We start from the raw sequence: 18302 nt of genomic DNA on the forward strand, positions 1-18302 counted from the left end.
CAATTGAAACAAACAGACTACTATCCAATTAAACTAACAAGCAATCCTGTACAATTTACAAAACACTATAGAAATACAAAATACTGTACAATATACAGAACAAGAAAGGGGTACCGAAGTAATAAATAACAATCAGTGTCGGACGTATTGCACTCAAAGGGTAGTATTGCACAGTAGGGTATTAGGGCAGGATATTGTATAGGGGTGAATTATTATTATTATAAGTTACGGTTCAACATTGTGACAGCTCTGGGAAAAAAGCTGTCTCTGAGCCTGTTTGTTCTGTCTCTGATGCACCTGTAGCACCTGCCTGATGGTATCAGGTGGAAAAGGTGGAAGCAGGGGGGGTGCTGTCTTTGGTGATGTGTTTTGCTTTCTTGAGGCAACGGGAGTAATGTAAATCCTTCAGGGTGGGCAGGGGGGAGCCGAAGATTTTTTGTGCAGACTTTATGACCCTCTGAATCGCCTGTTTGTCTGCTTCAGTGCAGTTGGCGTACCACACTGTTATGCAGTACGTCAGTATGCTCTCGACAGCCGAGCAATAGAAGGTCACTCTCAGCTGTCTCTCCAGTCTGTTCTGCCTCAGCACCCTCAGGAAGTGGAGTCTCCGGTGGCCTTCCGGATGACTGCAGTTGTATTTTGGGTCCAGGACAGGTCAGCAGATTTGAGGGTGCCGAGGAACTTGAAGGAGCTGACTCTCTCCACCTCCTCGTCGTTGATGTAGAGGGGGGTGGGGTCTGCAGTGTTTTTCCTGAAGTCAAAGATGAGTTCCTTGGTTTTTATGGTGTTCAGTGCCAGATTATTTACTGAACACCACGCTGATAGTTTCAGGACCTCACCATGGTTATAGTTTGAGTTTATTTCGAACATGCATACAGTTACAACATGCTTGTATTTTTATTAAACACCTTTAACAAAACACGTCTGTTTAATAAATAAATAAATATTACTTATAAATATTTACACATATAAATATAATATATATATAATAATATATAATCCATCCATTTTCTACTGCTTGTCCCGCTCGGGTAATATATAAATATATATATATATATATATATATATATATATATATATATATATATATATATATATATATATATATATATATATATATATATATATATATATGTCTGTCTCGAACACACCAGCGTAATCTCCAAGATCATCGAGGATGCAAAGAGGAACCACGGAGACCTAGCAGTTCTGTGGCTTGATCTAACAAATGCCTATGGAACGATACCCCACAAGTTAGTGGAGCTGACTTTAAAGACCTACCACATACCAGAGCAATTCCAGAAACTCTTGCGGCAGTACTTTGACGGATTCAACATGCGATTCACCTGCGGAGAATTCACCACCAACTGGCAGAGACTAGAAGTGGGCATTGTCACTGGCTGCACAATTTCAGTGATTTTATTTTCTGCAGCGATGAACCTTCTTGTCAAGTCGGCAGAGAAGTTATGTCGAGGCGCAGTCCTTGCAAGCGGAGTCCAGATGCTACCCATTAGAGCGTTCATGGACGACCTTACCATCACAGCAAGATCAGTGCCAGAAGGAAGATGCATTTTGGAGGACCTGATTGAGCTCACTAATTGGGCAAGGATGGAGTTCAAACCTGCAAAGTCCAGAAGCCTAGTTCTGAAGAAAGGGCGTGTTCAGGAACGGTTTCGCTTCAAGATCAGGGAGAACATCATCCCAACTGTCCAAGAGAAGCCTGTGAAGTGCTTGGGGAAGTGGTACAGGGCAGATCTCAAAGACCGACTGAGTGTGAAAGAAATGTTTAGCCAAGCAGAAGCCTGGATGACATCCCTAGAAAAGTGCGGCCTCCCGGGCAAGTATAAGGCCTGGGGTTACCAACATGGGGTTCTCCCCCGTCTGCTCTGGCCACTCCTAGTTTATGAGGTACCTGTATCCACAGTTGAGAGTCTGGAGAGGAAGTTGAACACCTACTTGAGGAGATGGCTGGGTGTCCCAAGAAGCTTCTGTTCCATTGGACTGTACAGCACAGGAAGCAAGCTACAGCTGCCAATAACATCAGTGGTGGAGGAGTACAAGGTGACAAAAACACGCCAGGCTATGATGCTACGAGACAGCAAAGACGAGCGAGTACGACAAGCAGGCATTGTCGTCAGGTCAGGCATAAAGTGGTCAGCTAGCGAAGCGCTGAGGGAGGCGGAGGATCGACTGCATCACGCGGACATTGTGGGATCAGTAGCCCAGGGAAGACTTGGTCTGGGTTGCTCTTCCAGAACAAATTGGAACAAAGCTGACCCAAAGGAGCGGCGAGGCTTGGTGCAGAGGGAGGTCCGAAAGGCTGAAGAGGAAAGCCGGCATGTCAAGGCAGTAACCATGAACAAACAAGGCAGCTGGACTAGATGGGAGAGTGTAAAAGACAGATCTCTAACCTGGAAGGACATCTGGAGCATGGAAGGCCACCGGATTAAGTTCCTGCTGTGTTCTACATATGATGTCCTGCCCACCCCATCAAACCTCCATACTTGGGGAATGGTAGAGAGTCCCAGCTGTACACTCTGTGGAAAGATAGCCAACCTGGAGCATGTCCTCTCCTCTTGTCACTCAAGTTTAGCAGATGGCAAGTTCCGGTGGCGTCATGACCAGATCCTTGCTCAGCTGGCAGAGGGTGTTGAGCAGGCCAGGAAGAGGACAAGGCAGCTCTCTAATGGGCCTCGCTTCATCCACTTCATCAGGGCAGGTGAAAGCGCAGCAGCAGGAGGGAGGAACAAAGGAATCCTGGCCACGGCAAGCGACTGGGAGATGCGGGTCGACCTGAAGAAGCAGCTGAAATTCCCAGAGGAGATAGCCCACACAACCCTGAGACCTGATATTGTTCTGTGGTCTAAAGGAACTAAACAGGTGGTGCTTATCGAGCTGACAGTACCCTGGGAAGAGAGGATAGAGGAGGCGTATGAACGCAAACTCAAAAAATACCAAACCCTCATCCTCAAGAGCCAGCTAAATGGATGGAAGGCCTGGAACTTACCGGTGGAGGTGGGCTGTAGAGGCTTTGCGGGGCGGTCGCTCTGGAGAGCCCTCGGACTGCTGGGGGTCGAGGGGCTGGCTAGGAAGCGGCTGGTAGCCAACACCCCTAAAAGGGCAGAAGAAGCATCACGCTGGATTTGGATACAAAGAAAGGTGCGGTGGCAGAGCCGACCTACTGAAGGACTAGGGACATAGAGTTGGGTGGCATTCAGCAGGGGTAGAGCCAGGACGCTGGATCTGCCGTCGAGCCCCTCCGAAGCGTCATGGGCTTAATTCGACGAAACGTTAATGACGGGGGGTGCCCATTTGAGAACCTTCTGATGCCAACCAACTGATGTCCAGTTAAGGTATGCGGTCAAACTTAGTCTTGACTCAGGGAGGAGGACGTCCCTGCCATGCAGAGTCCCGATGGTGCCTTGATAGAAGGAGAGATGAAGAGAGCGAGGCCACAGGCTCACAGATGGTGCAGGGGCGAGTACCTGTAAAGGTGAGCCAGTTGCGATACCCTTATCGTATTTTGCATATATCAGAATCAGACATACTTTATAAATCCCGAGGGGAAATTAATGTATATATATATATATATATATATATATGTATATATATATATATATATATATATATCCACACACAGTATATATATGTACAGTTGTACAGTATAAATATATATATATATACATATAGATATACTGCATACACACACATATATACTGTATGTATATATATATATATACACAGATACATTTTTTATTTATTTCAATACATAAATTAATATTAATATGAATATCATCAACTGGCGACCAGCCCAGGGTGTAGTTCAATTTCACTGAAAGGCAGCTGTGATAGGCTTCAGCTACCCAGTACCCCAAACAGAGTAATAAAATTAATGGATGGATGGATGGATGGAGGTCAGTGTATGTTTTGATGATTTCATTTTCTTTTAATGAATAGAAATTGAAAATGAAAAAACGACTAATTTATTTGAATTTAATTTTAAAGTACAAAACCGAAATCAAAAAAATAATTTGTTTCCCTTTTGGTGTCATGCAAAAATTAATCTAAAAAACGGATTGATTTTCATTATATATTTTATATTTAAAAGTGGTTCTCAATCTTTTTTCCACAAAGTACCACCTAAGAAAAAAAACTTGGCTCTCTAGTACCACCATATTGACAAACAGCAAAATACAGTAGCACTGTAGGTATACATATTCAATAAAAACAAGACAGAGGGTTTTTTATTTATTTAAAAAGTACATTTAATTTTTGGCCATTGTAACACTACACACAGTTTGAACAGCAACACTGTGTTTGGATATAAGAAAATAAAATACTGTACTTTAATCAAGTGATTTTTTGGCATACCACTAGATGAATCCCCGCAAAACAGTTTGAGAATCACTGTCATATAACAAAAAACTTAATCCCTAGTAAACAGAAATAAAAAAAACTGAAAAAAATGTTTTTTTTAACATTTCGACACGGGGACCGGAAGTAGAGATTTAGAAACAGCAATAATTTCTGTGGAGGTCTCCAAAAATATTGTAGCCAGAGTCACAGGCACAAATGTTGGTACCGTAGTAATAAGCCTCGCGTTAACTTTGAAAGTAAAAACTTCCAGTGTTGAAATTTACAGTTTACAGTGCATCCGGAAAGTGCTTCACTTTTTCCACATTTTGTTATTATACAGCCATATTCCAAAATGGAATACATTCATTTTTGTCCTTAAAAAAATCTACCAACAATACACTATATTGACAACATAAAAGATGTTTTATTTTTAATTCATTAAAAATATATATTTTTTTATCATAAAAAAAAATTTAAAACAAAAAAATAAATCACATATACCTAAGTATTCACAGCCTTTGCTCAATACTTAGTTGATGCACCTTTGGCAGTAATTGCAGTATTTTTGAATACAATGCCACAAGCTATCTTGAGCAGTTTCCCCCATTCATCTTTGCAGCACCTGTCAAACTCCATCAGGTTGGATGAGAAGCATTGGTGTTCATCCAATATGTCTGTCTCTTACATTGCCGCATTCATATTTCTCTCTATCCTGAGTAGTCTCCCAGTTCTTGCCACTGAAAAACATCCCCACAGCTTCACTGTAGAGATGGTATTGGCCTGGTTATGAGCAGTGCCTGGTTTCCTTCAAACATGATGCCTGGCATTTACACCAAAGAATTCAATATTTGTCTCTTTAGACCAGAGAATTTTCTTTCTCATGGTTTGAGAGTCTTCCATGTAGGCCTGGGCCGAAATTTGATTATTCAATTAACCGACGATAAATGAAAATTAAGTCGGTAAGTATTCCAGCGTCGATAAATTCCAATGTGGATGCTTCAAGAGCATTCAAGCTTTTCGTCGCTTTTGGCGGCTAGGCGTGTTTGTGCCTTAGCGGAATGAAAAGAAGGGGGTCAATTATCTTGTCCTCATTAAATGTCTTTGAGTCTTTGTGAGGCGACATGGCCCACTGGCCCACTAGCATCACACACTGCAAAAAGTTAGCATGTAGCAACTAACAGACAAAATGATCACAAAACCAAATTCCACCGCACCAGTGTGGGAATAATTTAGTTCAAACCTTTGGAACAAAACGGCCTATCAACTCCAATGAATTAGTTTGAATGTATAATACAACAAATACAACAAACCTGCACGCCCACTTGAAACACAACCCCCCGACAGACTCACTTTGGTTTGGTGAACAAGCCAGGTCAGTGTAAACAAAACAGTGCAAAATAGTGTGCGCTCACAGAAAGTGTAATTAAATACATTGCCAAAGACATGTTAACATTTAATATTGTAATAAAACTAGCATTTTATTTTTTTAAAGCGCTGTCATTTTGTCATGTCATGTTTGTGTTCCTCACTCGTAATCTGCCAAACTCAATTTTTTTTTTGCGTATGACCTGTTAATATATCTGTTTAAACTGTTGTGTTTATCTTGTTACTTTGCACTTTTGTTTCAAAAGTTCCTAATCCTAACTTGAATGTCAGTTAAGTGATGAACAACTCTATATCTGCCGACATGTTCAAAATTGAAGTGCAACTTTGTCAACACTTTATGGTTGTGTATATTTGAAGCTCCCAAATTCCCTCCTTAAAATATTGTATTGCTTTGGATGAAAATGTATATTTAACTGCAAATTCTTGCTCACAGAAAAAGTATATGTTATTGCTTTATTAAACTTGGAGATTTAAGTTTACATTCCATTTACAATGTTCAAATATAAGAGAAATACAAGTGTATTGCAATTGAAAGTAAATGCGTGCATGCATTATCATTACATCAATGGTAATTTGGTCTCTGAAAAATAATGGTAATGCTATCATTTATCGGCAATCATTTGCAGGTCAATAAGTTGTTAAGCAAAAGTTTTTATCAGTACTACGCCTTCCGCCCGATTGTAGCTGAGATAGGCACCTGTGCCCCACGCGACCCCAAAGGGGAATGAGCGGTAGAAAATGGATGGATGGATGGATATTTTCATTATGTGTGTAATGTAGGGCTGGGCGATATGGCCTTTTATTAATATCTCGATATTTTCAGGCCATGTCACGATACACGATATATATCTCGATATTTTGCCTTAGCCTTGAATGAACACTTGATGCATATAATCATAGCAGTATGATGATTCTGTGTCTTGTCTACATTTAAACATTGTTGTTCATATTTCATTAATATATGCTTATTTTAAACTTTCATGCAGAGAGGGAAATCACCACTAAGTCAATTCACCAAAACTGTATTCATTAAACAGTTATTAAGCAATGGCACAAACATTCATGTCATTTCCAAAACAGAAAGTGCAAGATTGTCAGAGACGTTTTAAAACAAGCTATGAGTGTCCTTTTGTGCATGATGTCACTAAGATGACATATCAAAACAACACTAAATTAAAGTGCACTTTTTGTACAGATCGCCACTACAATAGTTTTAAACAAATAAAGTGCAATTTTGTGCATGATGTCACACAAGATATTTCAATAACTGTCAAATGAAAATTAGCTGCATAATAGGAAATCAAATAATGTATGTGCTTCGCTATGTGGTAGGTTACTGGGGATGTTATCTCCTTCTGTTGTTGACTATTTTTTTCATACAGGGTTGATGTGGAAATGGTTGCTTGGGCATTTTGTTGGTGTGGCACCGAACGGAGATGTTGACATGCGGAGTTTCAAGAACTCTTCATTCTCTAGCGGGTGACTTTTCAAATGATGCTACTTTTTGTAGCAACGTTTTTGGCGCATAATTGTTCAACATCTTCCCGCTTGAAGCCAAACCACCGCCAGATGATGCACCCCGTGTTGTTTTTTTGGGGAATTTATTCTTCCTTCATTCGTTACCAGATATGCACCTTCTTTCTCTCGTATTACCACGCGCACCACTCCGCTAGCATCACAGCTAACGTTACCATGTCACTACCTCTCTGCTCTGCGGGAGAGTGTGACGTTGCCCACGTGACATATGTAAGAAGGTGCACTTGTTTTAAGTCTCTGTGAGAAGGAGAGACAAGGAAGAGTGGGAAACACATGCCGTGTAATGCCCGCAGCTAAAAGTAACTGCGTGAGAACGTATACACGAATATCACGATATAGTGATTTTCTATATCACACAGAGACAAACCCGCGATATATCGACTATATCGATATTTCGCCCAGCTCTAGTGTATAGTGTTGTAGAATGTTAAGGACACCCTTCTATCCATCCATTTTCTACCGCTTGTCCCTCTCGAGGTCGCAGGTTGGCTGGATCATATTCCATCTGCATGCAGGAGGAAGGCGGGGTAGACCATAGACCTAACTTGACACCTCCCGGATTTTCCGGGAGACTCACGAAATTCCGCGTCTCTCCCGAAAACCTCCCGGGACAAATTTTCTGCCGAAAATCTCCCGAAATTCAGGCGGAGCTGAAGGCCACGCCCCCTCCAGCTCCATGCGGACCCGAGTGACGTGTCGACAGCCTGTTTTCACGTCCGCTTTCCCACAATATAAACAGAGTGCCTGCCCAATGACGTTATAACTGTAGAATGATCGAGGGCGAGTTCTTAGTTTCTTATGTGGGTTTATTGTTAGGCAGTCTCCTTAACGTCCTCCCAGCGCGGCAAAAACACACAACAACAGCAGTCACGTTTTCGTCTACCGTTAAGCAGTTCGTCTGCCGAAAACAGCAATGTTGTGACACTCTTAAACAGGACAATACTGCCATCTACTGTGCATGCATATGTGACAATAACAAATGTACGGCTTTTAGAACAATGGTTCTTAATTTTTTTTCAGAGATGTACCCCCTGTGAACATTTTTTTAATTCAAGTACCCCCAAATCAGAGCAAAGCATTTTTGGTTGAAAAAAAAAAGATAAAAAAGTAAAATACAGCACTATGTCATCAGTTTCTGATTTATTAAATTGTATAACAGTCTTTCCTGAAATATTTGGAAAAAAAGATATAGAAAAAACGAATAACTTGTTGAAAAATAAACAAGTGATCAAATTATAAATAAAGATTTCCACACATACTGTGATGAGGTGGCAACTGTCCAGGGTGTACGCCGCCTTCCGCCCGATTGATGCTGAGATAGGCACCAGCGCCCCCCGCGACCCCAAAGCGGTAGAAAAATGGATGGCTGGATAGCTGTAAATATACTCCTCCCCTCTTAACCATGCCCCCAACAACGCCCCGCCCCCCAATAACGCCCCTCGCCCAACCCCCGACCACGCCCTCCAGCACCCCACCTTCCGAAATCGGAGGTCTCAAGGTTGGCAAGTATGCACTGGACAAGTTGCCACTTCATTGCAGAGTCAACACAGATAGACAGACCTATATTCACACTCACGTTCACACACTGGGGCCAATTTAGTGTTGCCAATCAGCCTATTCCCAGGTGCATGTCTATGGAGATGGGAGGAAGCCGGATTACCCGGAGGAAACTCATGCAGTCACGGGGAGAACATGCAAATTCCACATAGAAAGACCCAAGACCTTTTATTGTGAGGCACCAGCAGTAACCCCTGTTCCACCTTCCTTCCTGTTGAGGACAGAAATTAATTTCTGACATTTTGGAATAGGACTGCAGTTGTAACATAACAAAATGTGAAAAAAATAATGCGCTGTGAATACTTTCCGGATGCACTGTAAAAAAACAGTTGCATTTTCTCTTTGTATGTGTAATGTTCTAACCTGGGATGTGTTTATTTTGTCAGTAGAATGTGACGCAGGTCCAATAAAAATAAGCAGCGGGCCACAAATGGCAGCTAAACCGCACTACAACAATGTAGTAAATAGCTGCAAAAAAACAACAACCCAACAAACACTATCATTTGCAATGTAAAGCTTTGGTATTAGAGGTACTTTAAAAGCATTTTCATTCCAAAATTGCAGACTGCATGTGGAGGAATGACCCAAAAGAAATGAAATATAGAAACCTTTGACAATTTCAAAATTTTAGCCAAAATGTTGTAAACTAATTGCCCATTTTGTTTTACTCCATCAAAAGGACTGCCTTGTGGCTTTTCTGTGCGTGTGTTAAAAAAAAAAAAGAAATGGGTGGGCAATACATGGCACCCGTGCCGCACTTTGGACAGCCTTGCAATCGAACAATGTAGTCAAAAGCTGAAAATAAAAAAAAGCACAGACACTACAATTTGCAATGTAAACCATTGGTATTGAAAGGTACTTTAACAGCATTTTAATTCCAAAATTGCAGACTGCATGTGGAAGGAAAACCCAAAAAACCTTAATTATAGATTCTTTTGACATTTAAAAACCTTAGTCACAACATGTGTTAACTAATTGCACATTTTGTTTTACTCCTTCAAAATAATCAATTGTGGCTTTTTGTGCATTTTTTTCTTTGTATGTGTAATGTTGTAACCTAGGATGCATTTGTCTATAGAATGTGTTGCAGGGCCAATAGAAAATGAGGGGCGAGACATAAATGGCACCCGGGCCGCACTTTGGACAACTGGAACAGTGTAGTAAAAAAGCTGCAAAAAACCCCTTCCTACAGACACTAAATTTGCAGTGGAAACCATTGGTATTAGAGGTAGTTTGAAAGCATGTTAAATCCAAAATTGCAGATTGCATGTGGAAGGAAGACGTAAAAAAAGGAATGATAGTTTTTGACATTTAATGGTCAAAACGTCTGTTAACAAATTGCACATTTTGTTTTTACTCGATCAAAGGACTGCTTTGTGGCTTTTCCTTGCTTGTGTTAAACAAAGACACTTAATTATATAACATTACATAACACATGTCACGTATTACACACTCTGGCCCCGCCCGATTTTGATGTAGTGTGGAAGTGCGTGGAAGTGCGTGGACCCATTCACTGGGAAACAGCAAACAGTTATATACTTTATTTCTGGGAGTGAACCATGAGCTTCTCTCTCACTTTTGACGTCGTGCTGAAATCTTAGCACTTTTCGGACGTCTCCACCTGCGCGTTGAGCATCGACTTTTTGGGGGGGAGTTCCTTAGTTTTTTTTAGTGGTTATATATATATGTATATGTAAATATATATGTATATATATTTACATATATATATATATATATATATATATATATATATATATATATATATATATATACATATATGTATAAATATATATAAAGAAAACAGTTTGGGGAAATGAGCCAGAGTAGTAGAAAGTCTTCTGGAGGCACATTCTGGCCAGCGGGGGACAAATTAACAACACGCGACAATGTGCGCCAAAACAGCATATCGACAAAAACGGAAGAAAGTTCCTTTTTGGATAAAACGACAAGAAGAGGCGAATTTAGAGCGAACAATGTGGATTTTTACGCACCGTGTGACACAGAAAAGTGTTGCTGTCATCGAGTCCCTCGCTGCGTCCCAGTGTCCGAGGCAGCCCGGGAACTCTGCAAGGCGGTGTCCGTGTCTCTGGGGCTGCACGCCGACTCCAATGGCGACGTTGAGCCCGCGCTCACCAGGGACGTCCCCCACGACCTAATGTCCGTCGAGTGTTTAGCCACGCCGGGCGCAGCCAGGTACAACAGGTGCCCTTCCGGCCAGGAGAAGCTGAAGCCATTACGTCGGACCTCTTCGGACTTGTTATTAAGTGAGGCGTCTGACATAACCCCGAGTCCCTACGCGTCGCCCACGCCGCTTCTTATGGAGCACCTCCACCGCGTCGTGGAGAGGCCAGGTCGGACCTACAAACCCCGGGAAGTCTCTTCAGACTTCGGGGAGGACGTGTACCAAGTCGAGCCATATGTCAGCATCAAGTCCGAGATTAATGGCGACGCTGGAGAGGGAAAGTGGGTCACTATCGGCTGCACCCCTAACGAGAGGTACAACTGGGGGTCGAGTCAGTGCGTTGCTACGCCGCAGACGAGTGGGGCGAACACGAACTTGATTAGTGATCCCTACCAGAGGAGCAGCGAGCAGTGGTACACCGGTGGAGGGGTCCTGGTGCCGCCTCACTCCAACCCCGACTTCATCAAGAAGGAGGTGGGAGAGTGGCTGGATGTCGCCTACAAAGACTCCTCCAGGTAAACACAACATAATGTAATGTCACACATGATTTGAAAAGTTATAGTGAGATTGATACACTTTTTATGTAAGCTATTCAACTAAATTGTTTTGGGGGCCACATTTCCATGAATCCAGACTTCTCCCTGCACCATCAGTGTTGTTTTGTATATTAATATACAAAATAACACTGATGGTGCAGGGGGAAGTCTGGAGAAGACACTGGTTCTTAGAATTCTAAGAACCAGTGTCTTCTCCAGTGGACATTTAATTGTTGCTCCTTTTATTTTGTCAGTTTTAAAACACTGTGTATAATCATGTATCAAAAATAATAGTGTAATGAAAATCTGCAGATTTGTTGGTAAAAACAAGTTTTTGAAAAAATACTAAAACCCTTTTGGTAAGCTACGGAAAATCAGAGGGTTATCGATGGAGAGCCACCTGATTTCGCATAGCTCACAAAAGGGTCAAATAATATTTTGTATTTGTATTTTTATAACTGTTCTATTCTGCTTTGTAAGTAAAGTACAATTTAAATGCTGCCATGTAGTCATAAATAAAACTCAAACCCGCTCACCTCTCCTTTTTTAATCAGTCGTTCTGAGGATGTTAAACAAGTCTGTAATATATACTATACATGGTGGATGAAATATGACTCATTATTTTTTATATACAACACTTCTAAATTACCAATATGACAACAGATGGTGCAAAAGAAGTCTATCATGCCAAAACTTTGGAAGAATTTAAAACAGGGGTCTCCACTCTTCTGACAGTTACTTTTACAAAGAGAAAATTGCTGCGAGCTACTCCTTTTTGTTGAATTTTATTTTAATAGGTTATTTCAACCTAAGAAAAATTTTATCCATCTACATCTTGTACTTCAGTATGTAATTTTTAATGCAGGCTTTTTAATCACTATTAGACTTATTTGACAAAAAGAAAGGATTGTGTGCTTTATTAATATGACTGGCAACATTTATAATGTCCTTCCAGTAAATGAAGAAACAGATATACACTAAGTTATTGTACTTGTGGTCATCTGGTGTCAAATAGAAGCATCATATCTGAATTGAACACTTACACAAATACTTTGAGTTTTGACACATATTCTTTGACCCTTTGGTGAGCTACTCAAAATCAACTGGCGAACTACCAGTAGCTTACAAACTACTGGTTGGAGACCCTACATCGACATAGAAGTAGAAATATGGAATGTTATTTCCTCCATCGAACAATTGCAAACCTTACGTTTTAGAATAGTTTTACATTGAATAAACAAAAAACAGTATCACTGTTATTGTTACAGTAAAATTCTGGTGACTGGGCTGACATTTTTTGCGTTTATTTAAGGACCTACTGCAAACATAGTCAAAATCATTTTTATGATGGCGCCCTATTGATTTTAGGACTCTGCTTCAAAAATGTTAGCCTCTCACAAGTTTTTTGAACTGAACTCATGGGGCGGTCTGGTGTCATTCCCAGGTGGAATTTGGCCCGCGGGCCACAAGTGGAATGGCACTGATGTACCAATATAAACAATGCAAACTAGTAACTCTTTATTTTATATTGTTACTTGAATACTACTTCTTTCAAGGTAGTGAAATGTTCGATTGAAAATTTCATATGGACTCGAACTCCCTCCACTATAGTCTACTGATTTCAGCACACTCTTGTAGGATGGAGGACATAAGTTTACATATTATACCTTCTAACTCTGGAGCTCCAACCAGAAGCTTGTGATCCCAGCTGATTTTGAGTAGCTCACAAAGGATCAAATAATATATGCCTAAACTATAAGTATTTCCATAAATGTTCAATTTAGACATGATGCTTCTATGTGATAGCAAATTACCACATAGCAGTACAAAGAAAATGACCTCACTGTTTGAGTGGGGATCTGTTTCTTAATTTACTATAGGTACAATTTAAATGTGGGCAGTCACATAGGCAATGCATACAATCGTTTTGTTTTTGTCAAGTAGCTCGATCCATTCATCCATTTTCTGCCGCTTATTCCCTTTGGGGTCGCTGGTGCCTATCTCAGCTATAATCGGGCAGAAGACGGTACATCCTGGACAAGTCGCCACCTCATCGCAGGGCCAAGTAGCTCTATTAGTGATTTAAAAAAACGGCATTTGACAAAAATACAAGACGCAGATAAACACCATTTTTTATTGTTGATTACCAACATTTTGTTAATGTTCTGGCAAAATTTTGCTCGGGTTCAAATATTCTATGAAAAGAAAATAAGCAAAAATTAGTAGATTACTGTGATTTTCATTTTGGAAAAGTTGCTCTTAGAAGAAAAAAATGTTGTAGACCCCTGTTTTTAGTTCTTCCAAAGTCTTAGGTATAGAAAAGAATAGAATAGAAAGTACTTTATTGATACCTGGGGGAAATTCAGCACCACAGTTCACTCACAATAGACAATGATAATAATAAATAATAATAATAAATAATATAATATATTATTTTATATATAATATATGAATAATATAAATATATTCTACATATATTCTACATTTAACTGCAGTCAGGGAACATATGCATTATAGATAACATAATAGACTTCTTCCTTTAGAACACCTTTCGGCATATTTATAATGTACAATTACTGTATTTCAAAATAGGTTGGCATATTGTACCCACACTGTATGGTGTATATTACAGAGTTCTCCAACTTAATCACTGAGAACTACTTTGACTTAAAAAAGGAGAGGAGAGCTGTTTGGTGTTTTATTTATGTTTGCGTGGCAACTTTTAAATTGTACTTTATTTACAAAGCAGAATTGAACAGTTACGGAAATACTAAAAGTGGTTAAACAAACACTATTTGATCCTTTTCAGAGCTACTTACAATTATATAGCTCTCAAGATACCTGATTTGAAATATAATCATTTGATAGCACTGCTGGAATGTTACAAACGTCATGTCCAGCTCAGGTCCCGCCCAATGAATACTGGCGATGGTCAAAATAGCTCTGTTTTCAATGGTACTAGGCGCCATTTGGCCTTTCACGAAGAAAAATTTCCTATTCTTAAATCAATCAATCAATGTTTACTTATATAGCCCTAATCACTAGTGTCTCAAAGGCCTGCACAAACCACAACACAAACCACAACGACATCCTCGATAGAGCCCACATAAGGGCAAGGAAAACTATCCCCAGTGGGACATAGGTGACAGTGACAAGGATGACTCTGCTTGTTTTGTTTTCAACTGTATGAAATGTTTAAACCAGGGAAAGGATAAATATTTCTTCAGAGTTCCTCGAAAGGTTATCAAAAAGGGCGTAAAAGTACAAGATTTGTGGAAACGATGCCAAAAAAAGCATGCAGCTCACACTCTCATCCAAGGGAGCACAGTCACTCAAAGAATGCATGAATTTGCAGTGATCACTTTGTTAAAGGTTTGTTTGATATACTTTAACGGTTCATTTGTCCCATTTAAGTATTATCTTGATATCTTGATATAATTTGTATTTAGTATACACGTTTGCTGCCAGTTTTTCGAAAAGCACTAACTCGGCATGACAAAATAAAAGAAAGCAAACGTAAGCAAAATCTAAAAGAGTTAAGCTTTTACCAAAGGCAGCAATCATATATGAAGCTTTCAACACATACACAGTGGTGACATCTATAGTTATATTTTGATAAAGAAGGTAAAAACACGAAACTCGTAAGCAACGCGTGTAACAGCAGCAACACGAAACTCGTGAGCAACGCGTGTAACAGCGGCAAACATGGCATCTTAGACGTGAAATTAAATCATGAAATGCAACCTTACTCGAGCAAAAACTATGCATATAAATCCAGGAAAGTCTTGATATCAATTTCCTTGACCAAGCCACACACAAAGAAGTTGTAGACCCCCGTGCTTTTCCAAGTTTCCATCTTTTTTGTCGTGTAGTATGTCATCTGGAGCACAATCTTTTGATAGGTCTTAGAACGGGACTGACGTTGATATCTTGATATAAGCCTTGATATCACTCAAAAAATCCCTTTTTAATATGAGCTATTCCATTGCATAGTTTGTTTTTTTGCTTGTTTCTGCTATTTGCAGGAAGATTTAAGCCTCTTTTGTACTCAGATAGTTTGCGCGCTGCTTGCTTTACAACAGCCATCTTAGCTTGGTCGACCACCACTGGTTTTCATTTCCGGGAAGAAGTAAAGTGTCGAAATGCCAGCAATAGCACTAGTAAATACTAATTTTCCCCAGGGAATTTTTGTACTCTTGTGTATTTTAAAAATGTTTGGTTATACCTATTTATTCATTTTCTATAGCGCCTGTAGTTAGTGGTGGGCATCAAGCAAAATACACCAGGCACTGGTCACCAGCCAATCACATTTTCACCTCTGGACGATTTAGAGTCTCCATTTAACCTAACATGGATGTTTTTGGGATGTGGGAGCAAGGCAGAGTACCCAGAAAGAAACCCACACACACTGAAGGAGAGAAGAACATGCAAACTCCACACATTTAAATTGTTATGTGACCTGAGAGAAATCACATTGGCCCGCTGGCTGATAGTGCAGCGTTCATGATACTGTGATACAAATATGGTTTCATTCACTATGATGACCTGACTTAAATACTATATTTCTCGGAGTCGGGACCCAAACACAGCATGTTATCTTGTACAACTAGGCTTTTTATACTTAATTTACTCTTACACATTTACCCAATTAGCCACCAACTCTCCCCTTTAAAATCTTCCTTCTTCTTTGAAAGTAATGTTGTTTGTGTAGACATTGTATAAAATTAGGTTTAAAATATATTTTTTTTACAATATAAACAACGTTCTACATGTTTCTTGACAAACAAAATACATAACACCTGTGTAACACAATTTGAAGTCAACTGGTAAAGGCATGTCCTAAAAAACCTGAATGCAACACATCTTAGGTATGCTTTGCAATTATTTTATCGGTGAATTACGGCAAGTGTTCTCTAGTTTTGATGATGATGATGATGTAAGTCCTGCATGTAATAATAATGAACACAAAGTGGATGTGTTGTAGATACACTGTCACAAAGTTGTAGAGACGATGCTTCAATAACGTCATGCTTGCGAGCACTGCCTGGTACTCAAACAGTGATTCTCAAATGGGGGTACGTGAAGGTATGCCAAGGGGTACGTGAATTTTTTTTTTTAAATATTCTAAGAATACCAACAATTCAATCGTCCTTTATAAATACATTTATTGAATAATACTTCAACAAAATATGAATGTATGTTCATAAACTGTGAAAAGAAATGCAACAATGCAATATTCAGTGTTGACAGCTAGATTTTTTGTGGACATGTTCCATAAATATTGATGTTAAAGATTTCTTTTTTTATGAAGAAATGTTTAGAATGAAGTTCATGAATCCAGATGGAGCTCTATTACAATCCTGAAAGAGGGCACTTCAAGTTGATGATTACTTCTATGTGTAGAAATCTTTATTTATAATTGGATCACATGTTTATTTTTCAACAAGTTTTTAGTTATTTTTATATCTTTTTTTTCCAAATAGTTCAAAAAAGACCACTACAAATGAGCAATATTTTGCACTGTTATACAATTTAAAAAATCAGAAACTGCTGACATAGTGCTGTATTTTCATCTCTTTTTTTCAACCAAAAATGCTTTGCTCTGATTAGGGGGTACTTGAATTAAAAAAATGTTCACAGGGGGTACATCACTGAAAAAAGGTTGAGAACCACTCCTCTAAAAGAACACAGTACAGTTGACACCCTACAACAGGCTTCATACACAGTGAACTACTAAACCACATCCATCTTGATCAGGCCAATGGCCAAATTAAGCCTCACAAGAAGAAAGCTGTTGTGGCTGAGCAGAGCTGCAAACTTGTGTGTAAAAACTGCTGGATGTCTCACAATGGTACTTAATCATGAGAATGTCACTCTGCAGGTGTTTGAATTCAGGTGGGATTTTAAATTATACAACTTTAGGACTTTGATTAATTTTTTATACTTATGTGCTGTTTGCATCCCTCATTTTTGCATCCTGTTTTTGCTACAGGCAACAGGTGTGGTAGTTATTATTTTTTTTACAATATATTGAGGTTTCTAATATTTTGACGCTAAATAAGGCAACCATAAGCACATTTTTATACCGTCAAAATAACACCTAATTGAAAATTTCAATCAAAAATGCATTTGATTTCCCTTTGAAGTTTCATTCTGTAGCTATCATTTAATTGGTTAGGAACTTTAGGGAGTTGTTTTGTAGAATAGGGTGTGATCCAATAACTGGCATGACAGAATGCATGTAATTAAAGAGAACAATGGCAAGATGACTTAATGATTTACTACTTTGTTTGATATACCTCATGCCTGCATGATCCTCTGACCGATGAGACTTCATGCTATCAGCCTGGGAAAGAGTCCAAGCATACATTGCTTACTTGAGTCACTTGTATTAATCTGCCAGACACTAAAAAAAATGACTTAAAGTTGAACTGAAATACATTTTCATCCAATTTTTTTTTCTTTTAAGAGGAACAAAATAGCTGTTTGTAATTACATGCACCATACTCCAAATGTGGTGCACAATTATGTGATTCCCTTGTGCTACACAGAAATAAAACTAATGCACCTTACAGGCTTGGAGTGGTACACAAATTTGGCTCTGAACTGAAAAGGCGCTATTTAAAACCCAAGTTATTATTTTCATTAGAAAGCAGAAAAGCTGCTGCCGTGTTAAAAATCAGTACTGTAACATCAAAGAAGTGAAGACTTTGCATATTTTTCCCAAAAACTTTTTGGGGAATATTTCT

At 39.4% G+C, this 18302-nt stretch overlaps 1 protein-coding gene across 2 annotated transcripts in view; it reads left to right on the forward strand.

Annotated features, from left to right (window-relative positions):
• The first annotated feature begins 10326 nt into the window (after positions 1-10326).
• LOC133550657 (androgen receptor-like) overlaps positions 10327-18302 on the forward strand; it is a 92039-nt gene continuing 84063 nt past the window's right edge. For both annotated transcript variants that reach the window (XM_061896587.1, XM_061896588.1), the window contains exon 1: positions 10327-11532. In XM_061896587.1, the coding sequence (XP_061752571.1) occupies positions 10649-11532 (884 nt within the window). In that variant the 5' untranslated portion in view covers positions 10327-10648. The remainder of the gene's footprint in view (positions 11533-18302) is intronic.

Source organism: Nerophis ophidion, linkage group LG04, assembly GCF_033978795.1.
Source record: "Nerophis ophidion isolate RoL-2023_Sa linkage group LG04, RoL_Noph_v1.0, whole genome shotgun sequence".
Lineage (NCBI taxonomy): Eukaryota > Metazoa > Chordata > Actinopteri > Syngnathiformes > Syngnathidae > Nerophis > Nerophis ophidion.